This window comes from Ipomoea triloba, chromosome 2, assembly GCF_003576645.1.
Source record: "Ipomoea triloba cultivar NCNSP0323 chromosome 2, ASM357664v1".
In the NCBI taxonomy this organism is placed as follows: Eukaryota; Viridiplantae; Streptophyta; class Magnoliopsida; order Solanales; family Convolvulaceae; genus Ipomoea; species Ipomoea triloba.
The window spans coordinates 4847585-4858764 of record NC_044917.1 but is presented as its reverse complement, the minus strand read 5'-3'; the positions used below and the strand labels follow the sequence as shown (position 1 = coordinate 4858764).

General features: G+C 30.3%; 1 protein-coding gene across 1 annotated transcript; it reads left to right on the top strand.

Annotated features, from left to right (window-relative positions):
• Positions 1–8486: 8486 nt before the first annotated feature.
• Positions 8487–10839, top strand: LOC116010354 (E3 ubiquitin-protein ligase RMA1H1-like). The gene is made up of 2 exons (XM_031249721.1): positions 8487–8644; positions 9805–10839. Exon 2 carries the CDS (start codon positions 9816–9818, stop codon positions 10590–10592), a length of 777 nt encoding a protein of 258 aa, XP_031105581.1. The 5' UTR covers positions 8487–8644; positions 9805–9815; the 3' UTR covers positions 10593–10839.
• Positions 10840–11180: the final 341 nt, after the last annotated feature.

Here is an 11180-nt window from a genome sequence, read left to right as displayed (position 1 = left end):
TTCCAAAGGAAGTACTTCAATTTATGCATTTTCATCCTAAAAGGGTTTACCACTTGACCCTATCAAAAAGATACATGCAGTACATATAATCTTATCTTAACCATATCAAGCGAAAGCGAGAAAGATGCCAATTGTTATATAGTGGACCATGGTCGTCAAATGAAATTGTAATAAAATTAAAATGATACTTTAGTGTTAGTTGCTATAATGAAATTAGTGTGAGTGGAAAATGAAACTAAAAAACATAGCTCATTCAACAAAGCATATTGTCAAATGAAACTGTACTATAATTAAAATAATACTTTAGTGTTATTATAATGAAACTAGTGTGTGTAAAAAATAAAACTAAACTCAAAAGTCATACAATAACATATATATTGTCAAATGCACTTGGAGTGTAATTAAAATAATACTTTAACATTACTATAATTAAACTAGTGTATGGAAAAATGAAACTACAAAATAAAGCTCATGCAATTATCTATATTGTCAAATGAAATTATAATCGAATTAAAATGATACTATAATATTGTTATAATAAAACTAATGTGTGTACAAAATGAAACTAAAAAACAGAACAACATTGTCAAATAAAATATATGTGTAATTAGAATGATACTTCATTGACCACACTGCTAAATGGACCATGGTCCACAATAAAATTGACGAAAGATGTAAGTCCAACCTAACATAAATTTTCTTTCCTCAAAATCCTCCAAGTATAAATGTCAACTATGTAAGTATATGTGTTTGGATTAAAATAATATGGGGTGTTACAAATTTGACTTTTAAGCACGCTGTTCACAAAATTATACCATGTGTACATATATATATTTAAGCACCCCAAAAGCCATTGATTTGATGTCAAGGTCTATCTAATATTATATGGGGAAAAAATATAGTAATATAATTTCTACCAAATATTTTAGCTTAATTTTATGGAGTCAACTTCTAATTGATTTAAGGTTGGATGTGCAAGACCCGGTAATAAATTATATATTATATTTTATATATAGATGAACTGACACTATTACTTAAAATATCTATTAAATTTATTTTAAAATATATATTTTCAAAGATATTTGAGTTTATGACACATAGAATTAATCTTCTAAAAGAATATTGTTACAGACATTCAATCAATATAATTTAACAACGTAGTCGACCCTAAGGTAAATCTTTATCTATTAATCCACTATCAACTGTCTTAAAATCGTATTCCACTAATAAGAGTATAAGACTAAGACAAGACGAAAGCTAAACAAAAATATTATTAATTAAGTAATAATTAAAAATTAGCTCCAAACAATTGAATTATATATGTGGCTTCACTGTCCGAATGGTCCCTACAAAATTGGACAGTTTGCCTAATTCTCTACATTTTCTGTCGTCTTTTACAAAAAGATAATTTATTTATATGTTTTGACGATATATTACCGCAATTTCTAAGCAAGGACCTAACAAAAAATAATCTTTCTTTTTTTATTTACAAAATATTAAAATAAAGGTTAATTATTGATAAGAAACTTAGAAGTTTGAAGTGTGATTGTGTGAACACAAAGACTTGACCAAAATTTATATTAGATTTTATTAGACTATGGACCACTCTATTTTAACTAGATTTGGGGGCAATTCCCTATTAACAAATTGTGTGGTCCACATTGCAAATTAGAGTGAATCACTGACAAATTTTCATATAAGTCAATTTTTAGGTAGTATATTAAAAATGAACATGTAGTGTATTGCAAATGAATCTTCAAAAAATAAATTTGCAATATACGATAAATGAACATGTATGTTGGTGATCTATTTGCAATGTGGATCATGTTTCATGATATAGTAATTGTCCACTATCAATCACAATTTTAAATTAATTTTTAAAATTTTGTCATATATATATATCAAGAGATTTCACTATGTACTTTCTCTATCCCGTTTTACTTGATTTATTCACTATTTATATAGATCAAAGCAAATATATGTTTTTAGTTATATTTTTTTAAAAATAATTCTTATTATTTTCAAATTTATCTTTTTTGTTGTGTTTAATAAAGGATTTAATGTAATTTTGAAATATGTAATTAACTAATAATATTAAACTAAATATTAGAAAACATTAAATAATTTCAATTAATCATCGTTATAAATCGAAGTTAGGATCTACTAACTAATACATATTGTACTTTGTGATGGACTACAATAAGTAACACATGGACAAAATCGTTCGACGATGCATAACTTTTCTATGGGTCTGACTTTGATATCAAATTGAATGATGTATTTAATTTGTCCCAATTATTAATAATCAAATTGCACATTTATATTTTATATGTCATACTTATTAAACGTATGAGTATATTATATAAAATAATATAGAAGGAATATAATATTAGATTACTTAATGGATGATTCCACATGAACCCCTAATATTTAAGGGAACAACACTTGAAATTATTTCTGTTTATTGAATTGCACATTTACCCATAAACCTTTAAAAAAAATTCTTACTAAAAGAATATTGAAATGTAGAAATAGAAATAATAAGGATAGGAATCTACGATCGAAGATAAATATGAAGTAGTTGGCATAGACAGTTCAATTAGTACTTGTGGTAGATTGAGAGTGAAATAAATATGAAGTATGGATTAAAATGAAGAGAGAAATTTGAAGAGGTCTAAGTGTAAATTACTTAAAATAAAAATGGATATATCGAAATAAGCCAAGTGAAATTAATAAACTATATCCCTCGGAACAAATGGGATAATTAAGGATTAGGGTAGATGTACTTATAGAAGAATCTCCGATTATTAAAATGCTTCAATTTAATAAATAGTCTTTGCATGGATATATATACAAATCTTTATATGATTTGGATATCATTTTCCGGTTAATTTTAAAAATTGTTGTTTCGAAAAGAAATCGGTGTATTTATATTGTGATTAAAATGAAAATACAAAATAAATAAGTTTTAGATTTTTAATTATTATATAAATATAAATTAGTAGGTAAAATAGTCTTTTGAACTAAACAAATTCATTCGTTAATATAAATTTTAATTGATTGAATAGATAGAACATGGTTTTCGTATCTAAAAAAATGAGTTGATTATTGTCAACGCTCTCTTGGTACCGAGCCCGTTATACAAGGTCTTCCTAGTGCAGTTTACTATCATGTGTGATTTGTGAGCTATTGTGCATAAATAGAGTTTATCAAGTAAACAGTCTCTCTAATAGTAGCTACACGTTTTCTTTGTCATTCAAAAAATTAATATTCTTACCACTTTGACCATGTTAATATAATTTGCTATTTATCAAACATATTTTATAATAAATGAAATAATGATGATTGACTCCAAAATTAGGTTTCAATTGACTATCAAATGTCATGAGGTCCCAAAACAAAACCTCCAATAGAGTGAAAGGCAGAGTAGAGGTTTAATTAGAAGGTAGTTTATGGAACATTGTTTTGGAGATGAAATTAATTATGTGAGAGATTATATATATATTCTTTGTGTTTTTCGACTGGTTTTAATTTTCCATTAAACGCCGTAGAAAACAAAGCCTCCGTAAATCGGTGGTCCAATTTCTATGGGTAAAATGGGAAAACAATATTGAGTATAATATTAAATGCATTCTCCTTAAATCGGTGTTGCATACGCTATTGCGTCTTAGTTGACATGCATAGCAAAGCACACAACCCGTCAGGGTATAGTATAGTATGTTGTGTACAATATTGCCCAAGCTGGCATGCATATCAAAACACACAATGTCAAGGTACAACATGTTACATATGTTATAGTTTTCAAAACATTATTCTTGAACAAGATGCGGAGCATATGTTGGTTGCACGCCTTTTCTTATCTCTCTCTCCTCTATATCAACTTTTTGTTCATGTTGAGGAGTTTTTACCGTTAAAAATGAACATGACATTCCAATAAGGGGAAAGTTTTTAAAATTTTTAATACACACACAGAAGATACCTTAAAAGAAAAAAGATAAAATGGGAGAAAAACATTTTAATTTTTAATAAATAAAAACATAAATAATAAGTATTATTTTTAAATGGAAAAAGTTAGAAAGTCCCTTACATTTTAAAGCTATATCCATTTTTACCTACCGACAAATGAATAATATTATCTATTGGGGACAGAAAATTACTACTACCACTAACTGTATAGCACTTGGAATTTATATAAGAAAAGAAAACTTTTGTTACACGGACAATCATGCACTGAACGTATTTAACGGATGCAAATTTCTATGGTTCAACTACTCATTATTTTATATAATTGAAAATAATACAAAAGATAAGTCTCGTGATTTGATCCATTTTAACTGATTTGTAACTAAACTTCTTTGTTAGATATAATTTATTTTTGGCAAAAATTTTGTGTGAGACTATCTCACGGATTCTTATTCATGCAACGAGCCGTATCAATATAAAAATGTAAATTTTATATTAAAAAATTAATATTTATATAGAAAAATGTACTTTTACATTTTGATTTAAAAGTATTACATTTTTTTAAAAAAAATATTACATTTTTCTTTTAGATAACAAATACAATATTATATTTCTAAATAGTATTATATTTTTTAGTATAAGTATTACATTTCTATTTTGACTTAACCCGTCTCATAGATAATGATATGTTCACAAGTTAGTGAATCTTTATTTTTAATCGGCATCGCGTATCACTTAATATAGCACGAGAGGCCAACTTCAAATGTCACATCAACTTAATGTAATATATCAAAATTGGTTTTGCCTAATATTTTTCGCCATATCACTCATTTCTTGATAAAATTGTGTGATATAGAAGGTACTTAGCGTATTGAACTCAACTTCCCATTTGCCAACTTTCAAATTAAATCAGACAACTTTTTTATGCACAATTATTGTGTAATTACCCCAAAAAGAAACATTTGATTTAAAAAGGATATGTATGGTTTAGTAAGGCATATTCATGTAAAAAAGTAAACCAATTATAAATATTTACTTTTAGTATATAAAACTAACAAACGTTTCATTTGTAATGTATTATATATTTGTCATATTAAAAATAAAATTGAAACATATTAAAATTAAAATGAACATATAGGTAGTAGTTCACCTTATAGTCTATATAGTATAATGATTGGTTTAGTCTATAAAAAATTATGTTTATTTTGATTATAAAATGAGCAATACCCTATTATTGGTTCTATTTATACATTTTTTTTAGTATACCAATATAAAATACGGAGTAATAACTTTGATTTATGGGTTCTTGTAAACTACTTTGAATTATTAATTAGAAATTATTTATTTTAATTTATGTTTTCTAATTGATAATAGTAATATAATAATAGACTAATAGTAATAAACAAATAAAGTAATCTACTTCTACAATAGCGAGGCTCTAACCACCAAAATGGTGGAATTTAGGTGCAACAACCCCTTTAGGGGCTTAGGCTCCTTCGTAGAGATTCATGAATTTGACATCTAACCTCTATTATTTAAGACTATCTTATGTATTTTCTAGTTATTGTTTTTAAAATTTTTATTGGACATTTTAGTAATAAAGTAATAAACATAATTTAATTAAAGATACCTTTTTTTTAAAATTTTATTTATTTGATCCAATGTTATCTATATGATATGACATGTGACACTGCAATCTTATCATGTCAATTTCAGTATTTTTTTTTCTGTTTCATTTTATATGACATATTCGTATATTAAGATTGAATTTATATTATTTATAATTAATTTTTTTAGGTGCATCATGTTGATCGATTTACACTTTCCTATTAGAAATTTATTGAAGATGATATGAGTATTGTTATTATGGTCAGATACATGAGACCAAGTTATTACATAGGAGCAAGGTCTACTCCGTGCAACTAGCGGGTGCTGATTTTTCTCGTCACCAATAAAAGAAAATAAAGATCCCATATAAAATTGATGATTTGAGAAAGTAAATATGCAAATTAAATTATATTTGACATGGGAAAATGTTTGAAATACTATTTATCGGAAATGTTCGTAATATGTCGTAATTCATCATCTATTAATTAAATTGATATTTTCATAATTTAATCATCATATAACAAAAGAGTTAATTCCATTTTTGGTCCTAGATTTATAGGTGGCATTCCACTTTTAGTCCTTTTTTTTTTCAAAACATCCACTTTTGATCCTAGTATTATTGTGGCATGACCATTTTTTGTCCTCCATCAACAAAACAGTGTAAATTTCGTCAAATACAAGAGCATTTCAGTCTTCAATTTTGATTTTGTTTCAAAAGATAAACATAAAAAATATAGCGGGTCAACCTATTTTGTATAAAAAAGATCAAAATGTCATTGTATTTAACGACATTTTAATGATTTTCTTGACGGATGACTAAAAATGGTCATGCCACAATAATACTAGGACTAAAAGTGGATGTTTTGAAAAAAAAAGGACTACAAGTTGAATGTCACATATAAATCTAGGACCAAAAATAGAATTAACTCTATAACAAAATATATCATTTCTAGATGAAATTTAACTTGTCATAAATATATATGGTAAATTCGTTAATTTATTCAACCTAGTGTTAAAAAGTATGATACGCTATAATTGATTGACTATAAACTTAATACTCCGTACAATACTTTTTTAGATAATCAATCATACTATGTCATCGTAACTGATAAAATTTCTAGTGTCAATAATATTACTCAGAAAGAAAATGTTACGCACCCTTACAATTGTCACTTACAAAACAACAACTCCATGGTATGACAAACCATTATACAATATTATTGTTTTTTATTTTAATTTTATTTTTTAATCTAATATTATTTAATTGGGAGTGGTAGTTGTTGAATGGTAGAAGTAGGGGTGTATAACATCATATCATCATAATATAGAGCATGTCATATGAAAAAAAAAATCGCTTTAAAAATTAAAAAAACAAAAACAAAAACAAAAACAAAAAACATGACACAATAGTTTGGTACCAGTCTTGGCTAGTGACCAATTGTTTTCCTCATCATCAATAAAATTTAAAAATAAAAAGTAAAGATATCATATAAAATTGAATTGAGGAAATAAATATGCAAAAAAAAAAAATTGACATAGGGAAATGTTTGAAATTATTATTTATTGGGAGTGTAATATGTCGTAATTTATCATTTATTAAATTGATCGTTTTATAATTTGATCATAAGATAACAGAAAAAATCATTTTAGATGAAATCGATCTCGCTAGAAATATATCATGTACATTTCATTAATCTATTCAATTATATGTTAAAAATGTGATACATTATAGTTCACTAATAAGTATAAAAATAATATGTTACTTTTTTAGATAATTAATCATACTATGTCATTGTAATCGATGAAATATTTAGTGTTGATAATATTACCCAGAATGAAAATGCTACACATTCTTACAGTTGTCACTCACAAAATAATTACTCCATGATACGACTACTAGACATTAGTAATACAAACGAGTCGAGCCGCTCGTGAGTCGCACGCAAGCCGCTCGTGAGTCGCACGCAAGTCGCTCGGTCAAAACTCAAATTGAGATCAGTCAAATTCAAGCTTGAGCCGTCATAATAAAGAGTGTATATGTATGAAAAATTTTCACTTAAGAAACTTGAAAAAAAAAAATAAACAACACCGTGGCACCAATAATTTGTTACCACTCTTCACTAGTGACAACTTGCTTTCCATATTACTAATACAAATTTTAAAAAGTAAAGATATCATATAAAATTGAATATTTAAGATGGGGAAATGTTTGAAATTACTATTTATTGGGAGTGTAACATGTTGTAATTCATCATTTATTAAATCGAAATTTTCATAATTTCATCTTCAGACAACAAAAAAAAATATTTTAGATAAAATTTATCTCGTTATTAGAAATATATATCTCATACATTTCATTAATCTATTCAACTCTGTGTTGAAAATTGTGATTTACCGTTATAATTGACCAATTATAAATGCAATATGTTACTTTGTTAGATAATCAATCATACTATGTTATCGTAAACAATGAAACATTTAGTGCCGATAATATTACCCATAACAAAAAATGAAACGTACTCTTATAATTGTCCCTCACAAAACATTTATTTCATGATATGACAAAATACTAGACACTAAGGATGCAAACAAGTCAAGCCGCTCGTGAGTCGCACGAAAACTGCTCGGTCAAAACTCAATTTGAGACGACCAAATTTGAGTTTGAGCGGTGATAAAGTAGGGGTGTATAGCATTATCAGATTGCGAGTACATATAAAAATTTCCGCTTAGAAAAAAAAAAAACCGTGACACAATCCAATAGTTTGTTACCACGTTGGTACGTTAGTAGGGTCCGGCGGTAGAGTCACATGAAAAGGCAACGTAAATGCCACGTCGGAGACGACGTAAAGAGTGGCCTACATAATACATATTACAAATGTTAATTCTTTATCCTGTTTCTACCATTGCGGTTTCCTACTCCATATATAATACCGCCTTCACTCAACCTATTTCTTTCATCTTCTCTGCTTCATCGGATTACTCTCTCACAATAATCCTTAAGAACCTACTCTTTTGATTCAACATTCATTTCAGGCTCCCAGCGTTCTTCAACTCTATCCACACCCTAATCTTGGTATGCATCTCTCTTTCCCTTTATATTTGAGGGCTATTGGTTTCTGCTTTCTGTGTGCGCCGCTTGTGGGCGGTGTTCATTATTTCACTTGGTTAGTTTTTAGTTTAATTCCTATCAATCTTTTGCAACAAGATCGAATTTTGGGATTCCTTTTGAAATTCTAGTACCAATTTGTAAGTACTTTGCAGGCTGCCAGGATTTGCACTAGTTGTGGTTTCTTAATCTTGACGGTTTCATGTATTTCTGTGTCTTTTCTGATGATGTTTTATGTGTTGGTCTGGTTTGGCCAGTAATTTTCAATCTTTTGATACTTTTGAGGCGAAGATTACTGCTCTTTTTCTTAAGCCTGAAATCTGTTGAAGCCTGAAATCGGACAACTGGTCTAATTAACAAATATGTTGTATGTTTTTTCCTGAAACTGTAGTTCGCACCTTGTTTTTTGCACCTGGTTTTGTTGTTTTAGTACTTAATTTTGTTTCTTTGGGTAAAGTTATCTGGATAAAGATGAGAGGGTTTCCTCTTCTGAGTTTAGTACCAAAATCAATGAATCTTTTTGCATCATACCTACAGATCTATTGTAAGCCATATGCATCACCTATTCATCTGAATCCAGATCTTTGAATTTCCTTTGTGTTCTTTGATAACATACTAATTATCTTTGAGCATAAAGGGAATATGGATAGGGGTTGATATTCTTTGCTTTCACCAACCAAATTTCTGGCCAAAAAGTTTATTCTTAGTGAAGAAATTGGAGTGGGTCTATGCGTGTAGGTGGTGGATCCACATGGTGCCATAACAGTGATTCCATGTTATGCCCTATTTGGGTAGCAGAATTGATTTAGGAAATTTGTTGCTGCCTCCTTTTAGAAGATTTATTGCTGCATGTGCATTTAATTTAAAAGAAATTGGTAGTTGGGTAGGCGTTAATTGCTGTGATTGTTAGGTTCCCCTTTCCTGCTTTATTATCTGCTTTGTGACAAACCATCCTGCCATCATGCTTTTGCTGCTTAAATGCTCATATTGGTTTCACTTGAACTTGTTATGATCTTGGTACATCATAGTAATTGCATGTTCTCTACTTGTTATGATCTTGGTAAATCATAGTAATTGCATGTTCTCTTTCAGAACAAATCTAACAAATTTTGTTATTTGTTCTTCAGGAAACTCGTGAATGGCGATGGAACAACAGGTTCAACGACAGGTTGCGCCAATTCCCTTGAGCGAGAGGTGGAAATCCCTAGCGCCCGGGGCAGAAGAGTTGGACAGCAATCCATCTGGAGGTTTCGACTGCAATATTTGCCTGGATCTTGTGCAGGATCCGGTGGTTACGATCTGCGGCCATCTCTACTGTTGGCCCTGCATATACAAATGGATGCATTCCCAGAATAGCTGTGGTGAAGATGGTGATCACCAACACCCACAGTGCCCCGTTTGCAAGGCTGAAGTTACCGAGAAGACCTTGATTCCTCTCTATGGCCGTGGCCTAACCACGAAGCCTTCTGAAGGCAAGGCTCTTGGCATTGTGATACCACAGAGGCCTCCGAGTCCAAGATGGGGCGGTCAGGGTCATGTCCTGATACCGGCTACAACCCCTAACGGTTCTCACGCCTCCCAACATCTCCATCACCGAGGCTATCCACCACAGCACACCCCATCGTACCAGCCTTATCCTGGTAGCTACAGCGTCCCGCCCATGCTTAACCTCAGTGGCACGGCAACTACTGCTCTGAACCATCCAATGATTGGGATGATTGGGGAAATGGTTTATTCGGGGATGTTTAGGAACTCGGGATCAAGCTTATATGCGTATCCCAACTCCTCTTATCATCTGGCTGCTGGTGGCACTACTCCAAGGCAGAGAAGGCAAATTGTGCAGGCTGATAGATCACTTGGCAGGCTGTGTTTTTTCCTTTGCTGTTGTGTAGTATTATGTCTTCTCTTGTTCTGATCACTCCCCTGCCTTCTGCTGCTCATACCATACCTGATTACCTGTAAAAAGCCCCCTAGTCCTTAGTGAATCATGGGTACAAAGCCTAAAAGTCCTTGGTCCCCTCCATCCAATTAAAGATTTCATGTCTAAGCTTGTAGAGAAGGTGAAGATTTTATTACTATGATGTACCAAAATTTTGAGAACCAAAAAGGCATCTGGTTTCTTCTCCACTTCATGAGTGTAATGGATTTCTCTATTTTATTCTTACCTTGCCCACAAAAAAGGCGAAATTCCCTCGCCTTTGAGCCTCCACACCTAATAGTAGATTAGGTGGGAGGATTAGTGTCTGATTTCACAAAGAGTGCACCAACTCTTATACTAAGGTTGTTAGGGATCGATCTTATGTCTATGTCAATAATCTATCACTTAAGAATCATCTGAAATGTTAGGACGGACTTTTCTATTTTGTTCTCCTTTCACTATCCGGGGATAGAATTCTCTGCAAGCAAAGGGACCATTTCATCAATGCATTCAATTGTTGGTGGTCCCTTCTTTTCTTGTACTCTTGAAATGCTCCCTTTAGTCTTATCCATCTTTCATGGTATG